The sequence below is a fragment of the Accipiter gentilis genome, chromosome 29 (assembly GCF_929443795.1).
Source record: "Accipiter gentilis chromosome 29, bAccGen1.1, whole genome shotgun sequence".
NCBI lineage: Eukaryota > Metazoa > Chordata > Aves > Accipitriformes > Accipitridae > Astur > Astur gentilis.
Genome location: NC_064908.1, coordinates 17323125 through 17344386, shown reverse-complemented (window position 1 = coordinate 17344386; position 21262 = coordinate 17323125). Strand labels below are relative to the sequence as shown.

The 21262-nt window shown below is 56.4% G+C and overlaps 2 protein-coding genes across 3 annotated transcripts in view; one reads left to right on the top strand and one right to left on the bottom strand.

The window, feature by feature from the left end:
- VAV2 (vav guanine nucleotide exchange factor 2) overlaps positions 1-21262 on the top strand; it is a 462631-nt gene that overhangs the window by 49448 nt on the left and 391921 nt on the right. The gene's annotated exons all lie outside the window — the stretch shown is intronic.
- Positions 1-21262, bottom strand: part of RXRA (retinoid X receptor alpha) — a 119775-nt gene that overhangs the window by 28071 nt on the left and 70442 nt on the right. For both annotated transcript variants that reach the window (XM_049833049.1, XM_049833050.1), the window contains exons 2-4: positions 13549-13814; positions 8380-8530; positions 7273-7452 (exon numbers count right to left, since the gene is read on the bottom strand). In XM_049833049.1, the coding sequence (XP_049689006.1) occupies positions 7273-7452; positions 8380-8530; positions 13549-13814 (597 nt within the window). The remainder of the gene's footprint in view (positions 1-7272; positions 7453-8379; positions 8531-13548; positions 13815-21262) is intronic.

Genomic DNA, 21262 nt, shown 5'->3' with positions numbered 1-21262 from the left:
TAAACCTTGCAGTCCACTTGAGGAGAAAAAAAGATGTTGTAGTCAAAGAGCTCTGAGAGGCAGCCCCACCTCCTCCAGCTATGTCTCAGCCGAGCCAAGGACAGAAGCCTGTGTTTGCCATGGCACCTGATGAAGAGGCTCTCATGTTATTCTGCTTGATTTGGCCTGTACTTGCCTAAGGCCGGTTGCTGTCATTTTTCATATCAAGCTTCTCAAGCCCATCTGCGCTTCCCCAGGCCATGGTACAGCAAGATACAGAGGCCCATGTGTCAAGACTACTTCTCAGTGACCTCTCTCTAAGAACCAAAATGTCTCGTCCCGTGGATTGCAGAGGAGCCTCGACTGCCCGGGTCCAAGGGCTGACAGGCAAAAGTGCCAGATCCATCCTCTGCTGGTGTGCACATCAGGACTGGACGCTTTGCCTTTGCTCGTGGTGGAGCATCTGATGGCTAAATAAGCAGGTTGGAGTCCACTGCAAAGTGAGCAACCAACCTAGCTCAGGTGCCCAAACCAACCAGTGCGGGTGGCTGCAGTTGAGTAATGAATTCTCCAGCTGCTGGAGAAGACCGAGCTGCTCGCTGAGGCTCTGGGGAACGCTTGGAGGATGCTGCTGAGAAACCACCGCAGCAGCCCCAGCTCCTGCCACTTCATTGCAAGCCTCGTGATGAACGTCGCCAAGTCCCTGCTCTTTGAGCCGTGCGAACACCCCAGAATCCCAATCCTCCAGCAAAAGTTCTTTCCTTTTTAAGCCTTGGGCTCGCGGGGAGAAACCTGATGCTGTGATCTGCAGACTAATTAGGTTTAAGAAAAGGAAAGATGTCAAGTGCATGCTCTGTTTTTAAAGCCTGGTCATAGATGCAACGCGGGCGCTCACGGCCGGGTCCCCCACGCTGCGGCACGGCCACCCGCTACAGGCACTGCCATGCTCAGCGGGCACGGCGCTTTTGTGCCAGGGGAATGTTAACGAGGGAAGAGGCACAAAGGCGACGGGATTTTCCAGAGAGGCAGAGGCGTTCCTGAGAGCCCCCGTGGGTAGGAGCATCGCAGGCTTGTTTGTTTGCTGGGAGAGACGTGGAGGCTACAGCAGCTCCTAATTACCACTTGCCCAGCGTTAATACAGATGAGAGCTTGTTTCTGAGATGAAAATCCATCCTTCCAGGAACAATAGCGTGGATGACTGGCTGGGGTTTGTTTCTTTTCATGAGGGAGGAAGGGGAAGGTTAATTCGCTCCCACCAAAAATGGACCGAATGGGGTTTTCTCTGGGGAACAGATCCAGCATCTGGAGTTCCTGGGCACGGGGAACCCGGCACTACGGGGGGCAGGCACCGATGCCCAGCCCAGTTCTCGGGCAGTGCGAAAGCCGTGCGCGAACAGAAGACGTCCTTCTTGGCCTTGGCTCACCCGTTCTTCTTGGCACGCTCTGATCCTCTTGCACCTTTGTCCCTTTTGCTCCTTGCCATTCCCTGGCAGATGCAGGGATCCACAAAGCAAACAGGGATGATGATGCTTTCCAGGCTGCTCCAACCTGGATGCATTTTGGAAACACGCCCTTGCATCACCAGGACACACCACCCTCCTGGAGAGCCCAGAGGCTCTGGTGGCTTCCAAGACCCAAACCTGCTCAGTCTTCTCCAAGCCTAAAAGTGGGTGGCTGCTTTATTTATGAAGTGCTGGGTGGAGGGTTATTGGGGATTTCAGTTTCACTAGCAGTGGAATTTATTGGGCTGTGCTGCCTTTTTATGAAGCTATGTCTTAGCTGTGTATCATAGGCATCTTGAAGCGCTTATACCTGTTTATATCAAAAACGCCATAATAGCTGAGGAAACTAATTCAGAGAATGTTTCTTCTGCTTTGCTTTTGCGTGCCTCCTTTTTTTCAAAGATGCAGCTTGCTACTGCTGTAAACAACCTCAAAAACCGAGAGACAAGAAATAAATGATAGTGTTTTCTCCATTTTCACCTGAATACTGCATTTTTTTAAGATAGGCAAAATACCACTGTGATGATAAAAAAACGTAACTCCGGAGTGTTAAAAAGTGGATTGAAAACTTTGCATGCAGTCAGTCCACATGGGGAACGGCTCCGGAAGACAATGGCAAAAATCGCTAGCTCACTTCACTCTCAAAAGCCGGACACTGCGAAGTATAAGCAAACAGCAACATTGGTAAAGCAATGAGAGAAAATCATACACCAAACCCTTTTTCTCAACCTAGGAGTATCCTTAAAAACAAACAACAAGCCCAGCATCTTTGAACCAGCTGGTTTAAAGAGCAGCACTTTAAAAGGATATAAGAAACTAGCTCATTAAGCTGAAAGACATTTTCCATTCCAAAATTATTACTAAAAATAACTGTGCTCTTGAACTCTGCCCCTTCACTAGGGTATGGCCACTCGCCTGTTTTTTACATTCGCTTAGACAGCGGGTTGGAGACCTGAATTCCTGCTCTTTCTCCCCAGACTCCTCTTGCTCCTGTTGGTCCCGAGAGATGTTCTGGGAGCCAGGATGGCTCCAGCTCCCGGGGGTGCCAGGAGGATGCACAGCCATAGCAGGGGGATCGGGCACAGCTCAATGATGGCTGTGTTAGTGCAGGCGCTGAGCTCCAAGTCACTCTGGGTTAAAAGAGGGGGAAACTTCGGTCCCTCTGGACTAAGTGATGTATCTGAGCAGCTCCTTGGAGACACGCAGACGTCTCCGAGCTGCAGACTAGAGTCGTTCCCTGCGATGCTGCAAGTCAAACCCCTCCCAGGTTAAATCCCTCAGCTCGACCGCAGTGCAAGCAAGCGGGGGAAAACCAACCCACAAACACAGGGGAAGAGGAAGAATTATCTCAGGCTGTGAAGTTTAATGAAATCTTGAAGTTAGAGATCAGGCGTGCAGCCAGACAGAAGATGTCCTGGATCCTCAGAGCATGACTGGATCATGTCACGGCGGCTGACGGAGGCAAGCTGCAGCAACGCCATACCCAGGTCACCGCCGTTACGGTATCTGCGCCTGGATTTAGGAACGATCTGGGGGTCGGTTATGCATCCCGAGCCGCAGCCACTGGGGGAGGACAGCTCTCTGGTCTCCAGATGGGCTACGAGCTTCCTGACAGAGACGCATCAACATCTATTTTACCTAGTCGGCATCCAACACCGCCGTTAAGCGTTCCACAGAGCGCTCAGGCTGCCGGCTTCAGCTCGGCAAGTGGCAGCCCCATTAACAAACTGGGCAGCCCGGCAGGTCCTACGGAGACAGCCTGGCTCACGTGAGGAGCCGCTCGTGTCCGGAGGCAGCGCTGGGGGAAGGAGAGGCAGGAGACGGAGCGGGGCCAGGCTGCGCCGGTTCCCAACGTCTGCTCCCTGTGCGCCGTCCAAGGGCGGCCGGCGGGAGCATGAGAAAGGGCTCCTCGCTGGTATTTCCTGCTCGCTGTGCGATCCGGCGGCGTTGCCAGCGATGGTGGGGCCGGGACTCGGTCGCAGGAGATAGCGACGGGCTGCGATGCGAGGCCACGGAGTCTGTAGTCTCCGATGACCCCCTTCACCTCTGAAGCTAACCCCAACTAATGGCAGTGCACGCAAGACGCCTTTATCCCAAGACCCTCAGTGTTTACTCCCACCTCTTCGCAAGACCTCTACCTCCCTAACTCAAAGGCAGTTTCCGCTTTTTCCCTTTAAAACATAAGGCTGCTGATACACGGACACCTTGGACCCTAATGAGTAACAGATCAAGCAGAGAGAGTTATGCTTCTGGATGCAAACAGCCACCCCCACAATAATAATCCCTGCATTAGCCAAGATCCCTGATGGTAATCTTAATTTTGTTGACTATCCGGTATTTAGTGGGAGACACAGTATAAAAACCAAAGCCTCACACAGCTGGCAGTAATTCATAGGGGAAAAATGTTCCCAGTTGCTTATTTATTGTAGCTGCAATACCTCAGAGCCCATGAGGCTCATTCACCGTGAACACGGCGTCAGGATCTATCCTAAACGTTTTTAACAGGGAGCAGCAAGAAGAGATGCACGCACCAGAAGGAATCTTCCGCTTCTGCAGGCTTTCCCCCCTTCAGGCCAAGCCGTGTAGCCCTGAAGCGATCCCCCCTCCTTCCAGCAGCACCCCACGGCCACCCCCCGCCTCTCGCCTCTGCTTCGTCTGCCCTGACACACGGTCAAGGTCCATCCCTCCGGCTCTGCTCTTGGCACGCTCAACTGGAGACCTGCCATGTGCCGGGATCCAACCCTTCCAGAGCTCCACCAGCTGCCCAAGAGGTCCCGTTGATTTTACTCCTTTAAGCCAACTTCTTAGGTATGCAAGAGACCCTTCCCTTTTACCCTTCTGGCACAGGTTTTGGGGTACGAACGTGGCCTTCAGCCCTCTTCTCCCCAGCATCACTCCGCAGGTCGCAGCACTGCTCACCACCACGCAGGATGCCTTTAACAGTTATTCTCTCACCAGAGCTATAGTACTTAGTTTGGAGGGTTTTACTGTACTTCCATGACATACAAATACCTTTGGGCTACAGGAGAGATACTTCCCCAGCAGGAATCTGCTGTGCCTTTACGTAGCTATAAATTAGGTCTCCAGAGCAAGATATTTTTTAGGGAAATGAGGCCCATTACCCTGGCTCTGTTACTTAAAAGATGCAACAGTTTACACTAGAGGATAAAAAGCCAGCTATGTTGTAAGTGAGTATTTAGGCAAAAGGAACTAGCAATGCAGGATTTAGCCCAAAACAGAGGTGATGGGGAGGCAGCGGGACTGGTGTAAGGACAAGGACAAGGCTCCTGGCCAGCAAAGTGGATGGGCAGCAGCAGTGAGCTGGGATGGATGCAATGGGAAGGAGACCTTTTTTTGACAAATCAGGTGGATGTCACATGTGAAACTCAAGAGCTGCTCGAAACCAAAGCTCAGCGAGATCCAACTTCTCACTTTCAGGTCTAGGACAACACTAGGACATCTCCAAACCTGCTACAAGACACTGTGAATTTTTAGGTTTATAACACGAGAGAGCTTTATTTGGGGACCAGGGAGTATTCCAGCTCTCCCTACATGGGGATTATACTCCAACCATCTACTGACTGCCGACGCACCGGATTTCTGCCCTTCTCCAAAGCTGTCCTCACGCAGTGCCGGCATCAGAAGATCAGCTAGCACTGCCTGAGTGCACTTCTAGAGTTACGAAGATCCCATCTGTCACACTTTTAAATAATTGGCTGATCGTTATGAATTCATTCGGTATTCATTGTGATAATGTTAATCAAGATGAATTAATAGAGTCCTCATACCGTACGTGCTCCCTGAGGAATTCCACCACCATTTGGAAATTAATTAATGGACCTATAATTTTAGTGGCGCTGCCCATGCAATCACCGTTAACGGTAGGCATGAAGCAGGTACCTGATCACAGGATGTCAGTGCAGGCTACGGAGCTAAAGCACTACTGCTGATGTTCCCTTCCCTACGGACGTTGGCTGAGATGTTCTAGGGTCCGAAGGGAAAGCGGGTCTCCAGCTGCCGGTGCAAGGCTCCGGAGGCAATGCCAGGGTAATGGGATGCTCCACATTTATCTACACCTGCATTTCTCCCCTGGGAAGCAAGCGCTGCTGCTGAACACACAGGAGACTTCTTGGCTTCTTTTTAGTCACCCGAGTCTCCCGCGGCTGGAGATCAGACTTTCCTCCTCCTGCCGCGCATCTCCCGTGGGATCCAGCACGCTCCATGGCTCTGCCCATCTGCAAAGCAGCCAGGGCAATGCCAGCCCCCCCGCACACGAAGCACCGTGCCTGCACCGTACCACTCGTCTTTAGAGGCATTTTCCAAACGTCTCAATCTCTCCATTTAAGACTAGAGGACTGGTGGGCCAGAAAGCTTCGTTTCCGAGCACCCAAGGGTTAAGTTCTGCAGGGCCAAGGAGGTTCCCCTGGGTGCCTTTGCCTCCCAGCCCGCTGCAATCCCCCCCCACCGCTGCAATCCCCCCACACCTCCAGCAGAGACGGCTTTGACATTTGAAGACTCTGCGCGTCGTGGGTCCTTAGGTAACCCCGTAAATCGAGCATGGCAGGGTCTGCTCAACACTCGGCGCAGCTCCGGCGCTGCCCTATTTAATCAAAGCTCCAGACAAGACTAAGTGCTCTTCAAAGAGACCCGGGCTGGAGCGCTGCTCGCTGCAACCAGAGCGACTCGGCAGAGGGATGGGTTTATCGGCCGGTCAGGGAGGCAAGTGTGGCTCTGAAGATGTAAGGGGAGAAGGCAGCCGAGAACTGAGCAGCACCATGGGGTCATATTCACATCGTGTCTGATAAAAGCCTGTTCTGCCAGCAGTTTAAAACAGATGCAGTCAGCATTTAAAAAGAGCATTTAAAAGAGGCACTGCCAGGGAGTTTTAGGTCCTAAATTTAAATTCCAGTAAGGGGAGAGATGCCTTTTACGAGACTGAATTTCTTTCTTCTTCCCAATGAGAAACAAATCCAGTATTGCTACTGCTAGGGAACGCTATCGAGTCAGAGCAGCCGGTGCTCGGCGCTGGTGCCCGAGCAACGGACTCTGACGAGAAGGACAATAATTCACCGAGTTTCCCTGCCCCTCCTGCGCGAGGTTTGCACTACAAACAGCGCGCAGCTGGGACGCATCACCTCCCCGGCAGCACGGTGATTAGCAACCAGCAGATCAAACATGATCTCTATCTTGCCAACGTCCCCTAATCAGCTCCACTTCTCCAAGATGCGACGTCCCGTGTTGCACGGAGAAAGAAGGGCCAAGCTGGGTGGCAGCATTTGTCACCCAAAACGCGCTCAGCCCCGACAGCTTTTGCACCTCTGTTTTGATGGGGCACTGCAGCGAAAGGGAAAAGGTCGGTGTATTTGCCATCGTTGCTCCCAACACGTGGCAGCCGGTGCGAAACGGGGGGTGCAAGTTCCAGGGCAGCAAATGACCCCACGAGCGCTGTCTGCTTTCGTTGCCCCCCTGCTCCCTGGTCCCGTGCTCGGTGCCTCTGGGCACTGGCTCATTTACTGATGCGCAACCATCCATCATCTGGGTACCACTCTGGAACTTAGCGCTGTTCTGGAGCCCATAAGAGGCCCTGGCTGTGGCGCAAAAGCAAAATACAAATGAGACTCGCACGTTTTTGGCACCCTGGCGCAGGCAGCCCTTGGCAAGGCTCGTGCTGGCTCTGGTGCACATGGTGCTGCCGCGTTGCCAACAGGCAGGAGCCCGCTGGAGCCTCCTAACGAAGGAAAGATATCTGGCAGCACCCATGGGTGCTCAAGCCAGGCTCTCTCTGCCTTACCTTCTCGCTTCATCCCCATCGCAAGACACTTCTGATAGCGGCAGTACTGGCAGCGGTTGCGCTGGCGCTTGTCGATCAAGCAGTCCTTGTTGTCGCGGCAAGTGTAGGTGAGGTCTTTCCGCACCGTGCGCTTGAAGAAGCCTTTGCAGCCCTCGCAGCTGTAAACCCCATAATGTTTACCTGCGGGGGGGGGGGGATGCGACTCGGGTTAAAAAGACTCACTGAGCGTCCTGGGTGCCCCCAGCTCCCCGCTTTGCTCTCCTTGACCACAAAGACCATCAGCTCTTCCCAGGGCCTCTCCTAGCTGTGTCTGGGGGAAGCAGAGGTTTCTCGGAGCCACGAGCAGGAGCTAAAGAGCAGTGGCTTCGCCTTGACTTGACTTCCATAAAATCAGAATGCTCTCCCTGGGCTACAACCTGCCTTATATCCAGGAAAAGCCCTCACTGTTTCTTAGCCATACATCAGGGGTGAGACAGCGCAGCAGTGAAATGGGGGGGACACCCTGCACCCCCCACGACCCATTCGGACTCCCCACGCCAGACACGCGACCCAGCCTGCTCTGCACCACGCACCCACCCTCCTCTTCCAGCCCCGGAGCCCAACGCAGGTCCCTAAGGACCTCGCAAACTAGGCGACCAGAGCACTTCTGGAGCAGAAAGCTTTTAAACCAGCATAAGAATAAAGGGAATTAGCACATCTTTATCTCCCACGAGTGGAGACATCATTTTATCTGGCCCTATGTGACAATACCGCTGCGGATCAAAGGATGGGTAGAGAGAGGGATGCTCACTAATGCCTTGTCTTCAGACGGGCTGCGCTGCTCGGGGCTTGAGGATATAACACCACTGCTAAGCAGAGACCTGGGCTCTCCTGGCTCGGCTCAGAGCAGATGTGCTGGGGGAGGCTGGTCGATAAGGGACTTTTCATCCCCTCCTCGGAGGGCACGGGCAGCTCCTCTCCCGATGGAGACTCCCCGCCGGCACTGGCTGTGCCGCAGGGTGCCGGGGAGCCACGCAGACCCTCGCCACGCTCTCCCAGGGCACCCACACGCCAGCGTGGCCCGAGCACGCTGCTGGGAGCCCCTCCTGGGGCAGGCATCAGCCTTACCTGAAGATCTGTCCCCGCAGATGGCACATATGTGCTTGGTGAAGGAGGCCATCGTTCCTGAGGGATGTGCTGGCACTTTGAGGACTCCGTTGAGCCCCAGGGGTGGCTTAATGTCTTCTGAGCTGCTGACGGGGTTCATGGGTGAGTTGAGCTGTCAAGACAGAAGCACAGTGCTCAGCGGGGAGCCGTGGATGTGGGGCCGAGCCAGCTCCACAGCAGGGCTTGCCCGTGTACTCAGATGTGGGGCAGGAGGGCCAAGCAGGGGACAAGGTTCCAATGGGGACAACTACCGCTTAAAACACCAACCCACAAAGCTAAACCAAGAGGAGGATTTGGGCACGTGAGCCCAGAGACCAAAGGCACAAGTGCTCATCTGCTGCCCCGGCATAAAAGCCGGTGCGGCTCTGAGCTGGCAGAAGGATGCTACCGGGTCTCGCTGCCAGCACCGGGGCAGAAGGAGCAGGACACGGCCGGTCCCCTGTGCCCTGCCAGGAGCCAGGTAGGGCTGACACAGTCCGCCCCACGAAGATGCTCCTGAAACCAGGACAACGATTTAAGGGGAAGGTGAGTTCCTCCTGCACGATTTAAGGGGAAGGCGAGTTCCTCCTGCACTGCCAGACCCCCGCGCATGGCACAGCCACGGCAAGACCCCCAGGGCCAGGCACTCGCAAGCCAACCCCGGCTTCGCGCCGCCTGGGGATGCAGAGCAGGGAAGATGATTTGCAGCGATGGTTCGTGGGAGAGCTGCTGGCTGGGAGCGAGCGCTTGCACGGATGATGAAGGCCAGGACACTCGCGCTTTAGCTCTACAATTTATAGACATCCTTTTAGCATTATCTCTCCAAAGGAAAGCTTCACAGCAAATAAATAGGTCCCAGATGCAATGAGGCCTGGCTTTCCAGAACTGCCCTGGGTGGGACACTTGTCTGCAACTTCCAGCCTTCCAGCAGCCTGTCCACACGCCTCTCCTTCCCTCCCCACTGAGCTCGGTCCCCAACACTCACTGAAGAAAGTGGAGAATTGGGTGGAAGCTGGGTGCTGGTGTAGCCCCGAGGTGCTGGTATTAAGTGAAAGATTCCCGAGTTGATTCCCACATCGCCCCGTGCAGCAAGGCAGGGCTGTTATTCCCCCATGTACAGAGAGAAACTGAGGCATGGAGATGTAGGACCAACCCATCATGATAAGGGAGACAAACTCACAGCAACCCTGCCCAGCCCAGGGCAGGTTCAGGGAGGTCCAGGGGTGGACAAGGGAGCCAGGCTCGGTCAGCTCCAGATGCAGGACCGGCCAGGACCGCTGCGGCCGTCCTCCTGGGGACCAGCCGGCCAGGGACTGTCGCAGAGCCTCCGTCCCTGCCAACATCTAAATCCAGGTTGAATACGCAGGATTTGTGCTTTGGTTTGTTGTGTTTCTCTTCCCTAACAGAGATACTCAGCAATTGCACTTGTCACAGATTAATTCAGGGAAGTCCCAGGGCTTGTGATCTGTCAATTAGAGGAGCGCAGCCGTTCTGGCTTTAAAGTCTCCAGGCTGGTGGGGAATATTTGGCAGGCAGATGACTAATAACCGCAGAACAGAGCAAGGTAAACCCACCCTGGAGAAACGTGATGGATCTGCCTCCCTCTCCGGCCCTGCCTGTGCCAGCTGATGAATCAAAGGCAGCCAGGCCCCGGTGCCGCTGAGGGATACGCTCCTGGGCTGTAGCTGCTGTTCAGTTATGCTGCGACCGGGCAGAGAGAGGAGGAACGAGCAGGTCCCCGGCAGGAGCATCTCTCTTTGGGATCTGTGGGTCCCCAGGCACAGAGCCTCTCTCTGCGAGCAGGGGCTGCCAGCGCTGCTGCGGCACATCCCTCCACGGCTTCGGGGTCACCAGCTCCAGCCATTCCTCCCAGTGCACTTTCTGGGAAACGGAGCCGGTGCCGCATGGGAGCTAAGGCAGAGGCCGTGGGCTGCCTGATGAAGATAAGCTTTTCGCCACCACTTCCCCCAGCCCCAGCAGCCCACAGGGTCCGCCCAAGCAGCCTCCCCAGAGCATCTGGGCAGGGGGGGACGATGGGCAGAGCAAGACGGGGCAAGCGCTGCACCTTGCCCCTGCACCAGCCCGGGAGGGTGCTGGGTCCCACCACCCTCCGCAGCCCCGTCCATCTGCAGGACATCCCGGTCGGAGCTGAGTCAGCCCCGGGTTGGGGTGGGGGAAGTCATCGGTTCCTCTCGCAGCGCTGGCCCAAAACCTCAGCGGAGGCACCGTGAGCACCCAAGGGTTCCCACATTGCCCCGGCGCCTGGCCCGTGCTTTCCCCTCCGTGCCGGCAGCCGCCGAGCGAAACCGGCAGCACGTGCAGGCAGGGACGAGGCAGAAGGGGAGGCAGTGGCCCCCCACCTTGGCACGGCACTTCTGCTCCGGGGCAGGACAACTCTGGCTCAGCAAGCAAGCAGGAACGAGGGAGGAACCAGTGCTCTGCTTCCCCAGTGATACTGGGACTCCTTGGCTCCTCTCCCTTCCCTGTTCAGTTCATCGCACCGGGGACCAAATCCTGTCCCTTTGGCAAGCACAGCTTTATTTCTCCTCCCATCCAAAAAAACCCCACCAACCCCTTCTCCGGTCCCCTAGGCACCCTTACAAAGAGCACTGTGCAAAGGCAGAGAGCGGCTCTGGAAAAGCCTAATCCGGCGTCTGATCTCTCCCCGCTAGCCCCCGGGCGCCCCGAGCTGCTGCCAGCAACGCCTGGGGCGGCTGCGCCGGCGCAGCCCTGCGAACTGCGGGGAAAGTCCCTCCCTTTCAGCTGTTACTGCAAATCCTGCTTTTTTTCCCCCTGTTTTCCCAGAATTTGTAGGTAAGAGGGTTTAAATATGTGTTAAATCCCAGTAAGCGGCAGAGCTGCTGGGTCTAGCCTCCCGGTCTGGCTGGGATCTTGCTCACCACCGCAAACTACCCCTGCTTTCAGCCGGCTCCTGCCCCACGCACCTCACCCCCAGCCCAGCATCCCTTCCCCGAGGGGTCCTGGGAGCTCCCTGGGTGCTGGGACCCTACAGAAGGACACCCTGCTTCACACCCAGATTTTGGGGCTGCATTTGGAAACCGTGCGAGGTCCCAGAAAGCGCCCGGTGTCAGAGCGAGGGTGCTGGCAACGCTCCGAGCATCCCTCAGCGCTGGTACCAAGGGCTGCTGACTCCTGACATCCACCGGACCGAACGGGAGAGGGAAAGCACCCCGGCTTTTGGGAGCCTGCCAGCTCCTTCCCACGCCGGTGCCGGCAGGAGCTGGGATGGAGAGGACCCACCCCGCGGGACCCACCGCACCTCGCACACCCCGTGCCCTTCTGCTCTGCTGGTTTTCCAGAGGTGACGAGGCATGTCCTGATGGCAAGTGGCATCTGCCATCTGATTCAAACCATCTTCCATCAGTGCCATCCCCACCCAGCGACGGGGGCCACACGCCTCATTACCCTCGGCGCTTTGCCGACCGGTGCAGCGGCACGGTGGGGGGGCTGTGCTCCCCTCCAAGCATCGGCCTCGCTGCCCACCCGCACCTTCCTCCTCCTCCTCCTCCCGCACTCCTCCACGGGTCCAGGTAGGCACCTCTGCCCGCTGCAGGGACAGGGGATGGGGACAGGGACCTAATGCGCCCAGACGGGGAACAGATGGCAGAAGCCATTAGGCTGAAGACCTCCTAACTGTCACCTCTAGGAAAACCACTTAAGACAAGTCCCTGAACAAAGGACGGGCGCTTGCACCGCGCCGAGAGGGCTGGAGCTGCCGCGCTGCTAGCTGGCTCCCTGGCACCATCTGACCACGCTCTCGATTCCCCTTTCTGCCCTGTGGCTGCGTTTTATTTCAGTTCCCCTGGCTCGCCGGTCCCTAAAGCAAAGCGTGCCTTATCATTGACGCTGGGGGTGCATCGCCCCTGCCCCGTTTCCTCCCCGGTTTGCGGCTCACCCCTGTGTTGCTTCACATCCCCCCCCCCCTTCCCTTCCCCACCATTTTGGCGCTCTCGCTGCTAATTTTGCTCTGGCAGCCCGTTCCCAGGCGCCATTTCAGTTCCCCTTCCCTCACCCACGGGACGGCAGGCAGCCTGTCCACCCCACTTATCTCCCGCACCAGTTAGCCGGACCCAGTCGCACTGGGCTGTGGGGTGCAGGTCCCCGCGCATCTACGGGGGCCACGGGCCGGATCCTGCATGGGAGAAGCCCATCAAGAGGCAAATAAAGCTGCCGCCTCTCCGGCCGGCACAGGGATGCTGGGGTCCTGGGGAAGCTGCCTGGGGATCCCCAGGGATGGGACTCAGCACTGCACAGCCCTCCCCAGCCCTGGGCAGAAAGACCTGTTATCTCTGGAAATAAATGAGGCCAATATTTAAAAATAAAGGTGCTGGCAGGTGCTTGACTCCCAGAGAGGGCCTGGAATAAATAAACCCGCAGCAAGTGGCAGGTGGTGGCCAATTCCTTAATCTGCCCTTTTACTAAACATATACCATGCGAGCAGCCAGCAACAGGTGGCAGGGGCTGGTCAGCGCGCCCCGATCTTGCTATTTTTAAGAAGAGCTTATCTCTCTGTAGTTGGAGGTTTTTTACATAATCTTCAGCCAGCCAACGCCAGTCCTTCCCCTGCGAGGAGGAAGGGGCAGCAGGCAGGGGACCCCTCGGTGCGTGCCGTGGGGACCACGGGTCGGCTCCGGAGGGGACGTGCCGCTTCGCAGGGAAGGGACCGGGACAGCACGGGCAAGAAGCGTGGGATGCAGACAATCCCAGGGGGTGCTCCGGCCCCTGCCAAAGCTACACCAGCCCCCAGGTGACCCAGGGGTAGTCGCTGCTCCCCTTTCACCCCCAGCCTGGGGACAAACAGGGCAGGACCGGAGGGGACAAGTGATGGGAGGTGATGGATGGCTGCATTCCAGCTGTGCCGGTCCCTCGTAGCCCACCCAGGGCAGCCCCAAAGGCGGCTGCAGCTGCCCGGCTCCGGCCAGAGCAGCAGGATGCCTCTGGCTTAGTTTCCCCGTTGGGCTTCTGCTTTTTGCCTCCCGTCGGTGCCTGCCTGCGATGGCATTTATCTCCCTGTGTTTGCCTGGCCAGCGCGGCGGGGAGACCACAGCGGTTCTGGATCAGGAAACCCACGGAGGTGGCTTCTCCCCAGCTAAACGGGCAGCAGAGATGGCCCCACCACCTTCCCCTTACCTGTGGGCTGCTGGTGCCGAATCCCAGGCTGGGGGTGGAGGGGACGGACATTGAGTGCGGGCCCATGGGCGAGCTGATGACGGAGAACGGAGGTCCCATGCCATTGATGGGCGAGCTCAGGGTGCTGATGGGCGAGTGGAGCTGGCCCGGGGAGCCCAGCGAGGAGCCGATGCCCGGCCCGATGGACGGGTGGAGGGATGGGGTGGCCATGGGCCCCCGGCTCGTGGGAGAGTTCAGGGACGTGGAATTGACTTGGTTGGAGAAATCTGTAAGAGAGCAAAGAGAGAAACGGGGCTGAGTGGCCGGTCTAGGACAGGCTCTGACACATCGCCGCAGCAGCCCCCTGCTCCTCGCCCTGCAGAGGGGCTGCCTGCCCCCGAAATTCCCAATGCAGCCTCCATCTTTCAAAACCACCTTCTGCTGGAGCACCTACACAGGCGTTAAGACAGAGAGCATCTCCATCTCGAGAGCCAGTCATCACTGGCTACTACATCTCACCCACCCACTGCATCCCGGCTCTAAACTCTGCCACGGAGGCAGCATCGCTGATGCACGGGTAACAACCCCACCGTGGGAGCAGACGGATGCCCTCCACGCTACAGGATAATTCAGATTTATCACAGCATCAGAGGGCCAAGCCAGACACGGGGAGCACAGAGGGGCTGCGCGCCCACCAGCACCCACACGCTGTGACGGCGGGGAGGGTGTTTCGGCGGCAGGAGCGTGTTTGTGCGTTGCACGTGGGATTTGCACCTCCATCCAGGGCGCAAGCGTGCGGTGGGGAAGCCTGCGTGTGTCAGCAAGGAGGAAGATGCCGGCCTGCTGCGCGGGCAGCGGCGGACGGGCTGTGTCTGCCTGCGCCCCAGCGGCTCCGTCATCCCAGGGGAGCGGGAGGAGGGGGAGCGGGAAGGGGGGGGGTTGTTAAAAATAGACTCCGATTCTCCCGAGAGGGGACATGGAGCCATTCCTGGCACATTTCCTCTTCATCCTGTCACGCTGCTTGCAAAACAATCCTGAGTGAGGAAGGGGCTGGCTCGTGGTCCCCGGGCGGGCTGCGAGGAGGAGCTGCTGGAAGGCGGTGGGGGCAGACGGGCAGGTCCACGGCACTGTCACCGCTAGCCCTGACACCCGCTGGGACCCCCCCGGTTCACACCAGCAAACACGGGCCCAGAGAGGGAGAGGCACCGGCATGGCCGCTTGGCCAGGGGCTGTTCGTGGTGGGTTCTGGGAGCCACTGCTTTTGGCTACAGACCCCAAAGTTAACTAAATTCTGGGAAATATTGTCTTCAGCCCCCTGCGTGGGTCAGTTGTCTCGCCATGGTTTTGGAGCAAGTAGCACACAAACGTTACACAGTGGGAAACATGCTTGCTGAACCCATAGCAAGCCCAGCCCCAGCAATCTTCCCTGGAGATCACTGATCCCAGTGGGGAAACCCCAGTATGAGGAAGCGAAGGCCCAGCAAGGCAGCGATGCTCCTCTCGCAAAGCTGTGCACCCAGCATCCCATAGCTGCCCCCCAGAGTCCCATTGCTGTCCTCAGCATCCCATCACTGCACCCAAAGTCCCACCGCTGCACCCAGAGTCCCACCACTGCACCCAGCATCCCATCGCTGCGCCCAGCATCCCACCGCTGCGCCCAGCATCCCACCGCTGCACCCAGCATCCCACCGCTGCGCCCAGCATCCCACCGCTGCGCCCAGCATCATGCTGCTGCACCCCATGTGGTCAAACCTCCTGCGCTGGCACCCTCCTTCCAGCCTTGACGCATTCAGCCCCATCCTTGCCTCACAAGGGCGCCGCTGGGGTACAAAAACCCCCAAAGGGTTTCCCCCCCCCGCAGAGCCATTGCCATGGGCAGCCATGCCATCCTGGCACCCAGAGCCCCCCGCAGAGCATCCCCCCCCGTGCAGCCCAGCCGTCCCCGATGTAGGCATAACAGGATTACACACACCATGGGAGAAGCTCGCTCCGTGCATGGATAATTCCTTAAAGTCCCAGACAAGAGCCAGAAGCAGGATCCCCAGGGCAGGGGACAGAGGAGGCGAGGGGGCTTGGCTGCAAAAATGGGGATTAGGCTCCAGGGCTGGGATGTTGCCAGCTCCCTCCGCACGGGTGTCCTGTCCCATCTAGGACAGGCGGAGGGGACACGTGCCCAGACCCTGTGCTCCAGCCAGGTGCCACCATCCACGCCAAAACCGAGCCTGCGTGCCGGCACCGCCGGTCCCGGCAAGGCGTCTCTGTGGCCGTGGCGAAGGCGAGCATCCCTGTCCCTGGGGGGCTGGCCTCGCATCGGCTCTCGCAGGATGTTGATATAAAACAACCGCCGGCCACCACGTCACCCGTGGCTGAGTGACGTGCGGGCGGCACAACAGGAACCCCGGGAAATTCCTCGAGGCTTCGGGGTCTAGCCCGGCAGGACGGTGCTTCCCAGCTCTCCGCTTTTTGGTGTCTTTAAAGAGCCGGGAAGAGGAGCGGGGGCTGCTGCGGTGTGTTCTGGCGAGCTACGATGTGGGCTGTGCCCCTCACCATCGTCACGGGTCTGGGGGGAAAGGCAGGAGCTCATTCTGCAGCAGTTGTGTGTCCGGGTACGGGGTCCCAGCCAGCCCTTCTCTGAAGGACCCCCAGAAACACCCGTTTCATCACCCAAGGTGATGAACGGAGACCTTCCAAGGATGAGCTGGATCCTCCGGCCGGGGGAAACAGGCACTTGACCTGCCGGCAAAGGGAAGGCAGCGAAGCACAGTCCTTCCTTTTAAAAGATCCTTAATATTTAAGGCAGGAGAGGTCACAGGCAGGTTACTGGCGACCGGCCCGTGCCTACTCAAGCATATCAGAAAGCAAAGCACGTGCGGGGCCGGCACCTCTCCTAAAATACCCATTCCCTGGGTACCACGGGAGCTCCCCATCCCCGGGCACCCCGCGCCTCCCAGCCGGCTCCCCTCACCCATCCTGTTTACACACTTTGTGTTCCCAGCAGACGCGATCCGCGGCACCCAGCGAGGAACTGGGTGTGTGTGGTGGGGCCGGTCTGGAGAAAATAATTCTGGCAACAACAACAAAAAGGAAAGGAGGCGAGAGGAGGACTAACCGCGCATTGAACGGGCCCGTCGGGGAGAAGTGTGTGCAGGCGTGGACACATTTGGGTGTGTTTTCACCCAAAACCCTTGGCCAAACGCTCTGAAATCTGAACCAGACCTGAACTCCTTCAGAGCATCGTGACTCAAAGTCCAGTTCAAAGCAACCCCTTGGACACCGGGATGTTCCCACTCCTCATCCAAACGCTTCCTCCTCCTTCGCAGCCCCAAACCCCACTGTAAGAGCAGCAGCAATGGGAAACGTTTGCCTCCAACCAACCGGCAAATGTGGAAAAGGGTTTGGTGGGTTTTTTCCTTAGCAAAATCCACCTGAGGCAACTTAGAGCAGATGCTGCCAGCCCCCAGCTCGAGGGGGAATGCTTCCAGCGGGAAGATGCATTTGGGGAAAATAATGACTCAAGGTGGAGAGATGGGGATCCAGAGCGGGACATGAGAAGTCTGCCCTCCTCACTCATCACAACCACGCTATTGGACCTTGAATGCTCAAGAAGCACTAGAAAAAAATAAATTTAAAAAGGAAAAAAGCCTAGATTGAGGCAATATCCTTAACAGAAACGACTAAACCACCCAAACTGATGGATACCGCTTGGACTGCAGCAAACAGGGGAGGTATTTTCCCAAACGCATTTTCAGTTCAAGCAGTGTGAGACTATTCATTTTTCTTGCGCAGTTTTGCCATTTAAAGCTGTTGTGTGTGACTATCTCTTGACCAAAATAAACTCTGTGCCTGTTTCTAAATTAAAAAAAAAAAAAAAGTTCTCAAAGCATTTCCCCTCTTGCCGCACCCATAAATTGCAGCTATTTTCTCTGTGTGTCCTTTGTTTAAACACAACGACCTCTATATATCTTATAAGATGCCCCATGGCAGTTGGGAGATCGGAAACGAGAGCTCTTCAGCAGCTAAAGAATTTGCAATGAAGCTCTTTTTCTTTCTCTAAACTACGAACCCGCGAGCTACAAAATTTGGATGGGAATTTTTCCCAAAGAATAAGACATTTAGGGCCAGGGCCACATGATCCATCTCAAGCGATTGAGTTATGTGGCTGTATGGAGCCATGTGCGTGCTTTCAGCTCTCCTCCGCGGCAGAGGAACACGCCTCAGCTGAAACCATCGCACGGAGACTAGAGCCAGCGGGTTTTGATCTGGCCTCGAGATAAGGAGCCTGGGTCTTGTTTTTCTGGCATGGTGCTCATCGCTGCCCTTAGCAGATACCTGTCTTTGCAAGATGGCTTTTGGATGCCATCATCCCTGCTTCGTAGGTGGGGAAACTGAGGCACGGGGACAGCAATGTCCCTGACGAGGCAGCAGCCCCGCTAGCAGACACAGACGGCACAAGCAGGGCACGGGCTTACGTGACCTTCACCAAGGTCACGCGGGAAATTGGAGCCAAAGCTGGGAATAGATCCTGGCTATTGCAAGACGCAGGCTAGCATCTCAACTGCTGAATCAATCTTCCCCGGATTTCTCCCCCCTGCCCCCCTCCTGGCTCCATGACAGACAGCACTTTTTTACTATTATTAATTTTCAATAAAGGAGGAAAACATCTTTGTAAAACACTTGTCCCCATTCTCATCCAGCTGCATTAGACACTCAGAGCAGTGCAGACAAAGACCAAACGTCTCTGGGCAGCTTCACTGCTATTTGCCATCCCCTTGGCATTCTTGGGGCCAACAGCAGAAATCTCCAGTTAGGACCAGCAAACATCCATGTCTGGATGCGGCCCAGACGGGCAGGTTCGACCTCCTGGGAACAGCAGTTGCTGAAAAGCATCTGACCATGCCACCAGCCCTTGCAATACTTTCCTGTTGCATTTAATCATCCAGTGCATGGGACTCTTGAAGCGTTGCTGCTTGGCCGGGGTATGTCTGCAGCAGCCCGACAGCTAGCAACAGCTTTTGCTGGTATGGCAATATCTGTGATTTTAACATTTCTAGACCACAAAATGTCCCAGAGCAGACACAATTACAACAGCACAGAGGTGCTTTTTTTCCCAGGATAGCTCATTTGTACCAGAATAAACTGTACCAGCATAAGCTTTCACCAGTATAATCTTCATTTATGCTTAAGAGGCTTTGCTAGTAAAACTACAGTGACCTAGCTCTGCTGGAAAACCTTTTCTCGCATATCCAGGGAGTTTACTCAGCAGCTCGGTGGCTCGGCAGTCTGTTTCTGAGAGAGGGGAAGTTAAAAAAACCCATATATCAAGGCACAAACAGACTCCCGGAGCTGTGCTTTTCTGCAGCCGGGGAGGGTTGCAGACCCAGGACACAATCCCACAGCCTGTCCGAGTGGGATCGGAGGGGTCTGCAGGCACCCTGGGGCTCCGGGGAGCCGTCACGGTCCAAGCACCCCACACACCCGGCCCTGACGCCAGCCGAGATTTGGAAAGCCACCCGCACACCCCCGCTTCCGCTTTTTTTTCTGCCCTTTTTTTTTTTTCTCAGCACCTCTTCCTCCTTAATCAGTAAGCAGATCAATTCTGGGTATTAAACAGCAGGAAATTCTAAATTTGGGTTGCCACTCCCTTCCTTAAATCAGCCCTCCGCATTAGGGCTTTGCAGCTCTGTGGGGCCACGTTTGGAGGGATCGGGACCAGCCGCTGAGATCAGGCTTTTGGAAATATCCTCCTCCTCTGTTCTCGAGTGTCACTTTGGTGTTGACCAGGTTAAAAGCTCGGACACCCAAATACACGTGAATCTGCAAATAAATGCAGCGCGCCAAGCGCCGAGAGCACTGTTCCTTCTTTTGGTGCCTCTGTGGTCGGTGAGTTTCCCTAAATACACTTGGTAGCAAGAATCGCTGTCCATTTGTTCTCATTCCTCAAAAGTAGTACAGAAATCTCCTTGTGTGCTTTCCGTCGAAGGAACCTCAAATGATGGAGGTTTCCACCTCCCCTCCTTTTGCCTTCCCCAGTGCAGCCAGCACAGCAAACCAAGGCACCGGTGGCAAACAGCCTGCACCCATGTACAAAGAGGGATGCTGAGAGCAACGGGCAGGCAGCAAATCCGGGCAGAACACGAGGGTTTGACCGTAGTTTTCATGTGAAAATTGCCATGGGAATATAGTGACCACAAGAGGTCAGGTCCTCACTTTTGTCCCTGCTCAAAAACTCGAATGAACAGAGAGTATGTTTACAGCGGATGAATTTAAATAGCCCCTGGCCTACAATCTTGAGTAAGTTTGCTCTCAATTTACACCAGCACAGCTGAGAACTGAAGGGAGGATGGAGCAAGAACTGCCTCTTCCCCTTCCAATGCTGGCTGCTGCCAGCTGCTCCATGGACCTGATGGTGCCAGACTTGGGCAAACCCAGGGAGACGACCTCCACAGCGCAGCGTGGCTGTTATCCCAGAAAATCACCCATGGGTCCGAGAAACAAGCATCATCCTGTGGCCCAAGCACATTAAACTGCATTTACAGCACTTTGCCCAGCGAAGAGAGGCAACCGACCCCCTTAAATCACCCAGGCACCAGGCGCATGGCAGAGGCATCCCTGGGAATGGACAACCCAAGACGTCAGAAGATGCAGCTGTATGTTATCCATACATCCCTTCTGAGGATTGCTGCCACAGCTACAGGCAAAAGGGTGTAGGAGCACCAGACCGCACTGCAATCAAGCGCGTTGGTCCCGAGTAGCTGTGTTTTCACCAAAAAGTAACTTGAATTGTTTTTTCTTTTTACATTTCTGGACTTGAGTGCAAAACCAAACCGGAGAACATCCCTTCTCAGACCCGCCCCCAAAGTCTGCACAGGGGACAGCACACAGAAACGTGTCTTTTTGCAGGCATTTAAAAACCAGCACGTGCAGTTTCTCTTCGGGAACCTGCTCCGAGGTTTGCGAAAGTTCCTTCAGCCACGCTCGGCACTTTCCCCCAGGAAGTGCCGGGCGACGCCGCGGCAGTTCGAGCCGCTCAGGGACGGTGAGAAACTCAGTTTCGGCTACTATCTGCTCCGGGTGGGTTCCTCCTCCCACCGGGTTTCACTTTGACCAAACTAAAACCTCAAAGCCACACAGCTTCTCACCCCCAGCTCCCCTCCTCCAGCTCGAGCCAGCCAAAACCTGACGGCGAGACCGCTCGACACCCAGCGAGGAGCAGAGGCGCGTTTTGGGGCTTCGAGCCCGTCGTCGGGGTCCCCTTCCAGGGGGTTTCCTTGGCCGGAGGAAATTTGGCAGCATCCCTCTGCGTGCTGCCAGCCCGGCCCCTTGCAGGCGATGGACAGGCATTCGCTGCTGCCTCCTGCCAGTATTTCACCTTATGGGGTTGATGGGCTGTGGCATGAGATTACAGTGCCCACGAGCAGCTTTTCCACTCCACTCTGCAGGCCACCCTCTCCTTCCCCCAGCCCGAGTCCCCACCACGGCAGCTCAGGAAAACCTCTGCTCTCCTCGCAGACGACGAAAGGGGAAGAAGCAGTGCAAAAGCATCCCACCGCCGAGCCGTGGGACAGGGCAGATGCGGGTTCTCCAAAGTGGTACCCACCTCGAACCTCGGGGCAACGCTCCGCAGAGCGGGCAGCATCCCTACCCTGTGGGGCAGAGCCGGGACTCCTCTGTTCCTGCAGCTCCCAACACCCGTTCTCCCTCTCTATCTGATTTTATTTTCTCCTCTGTCCTCTGG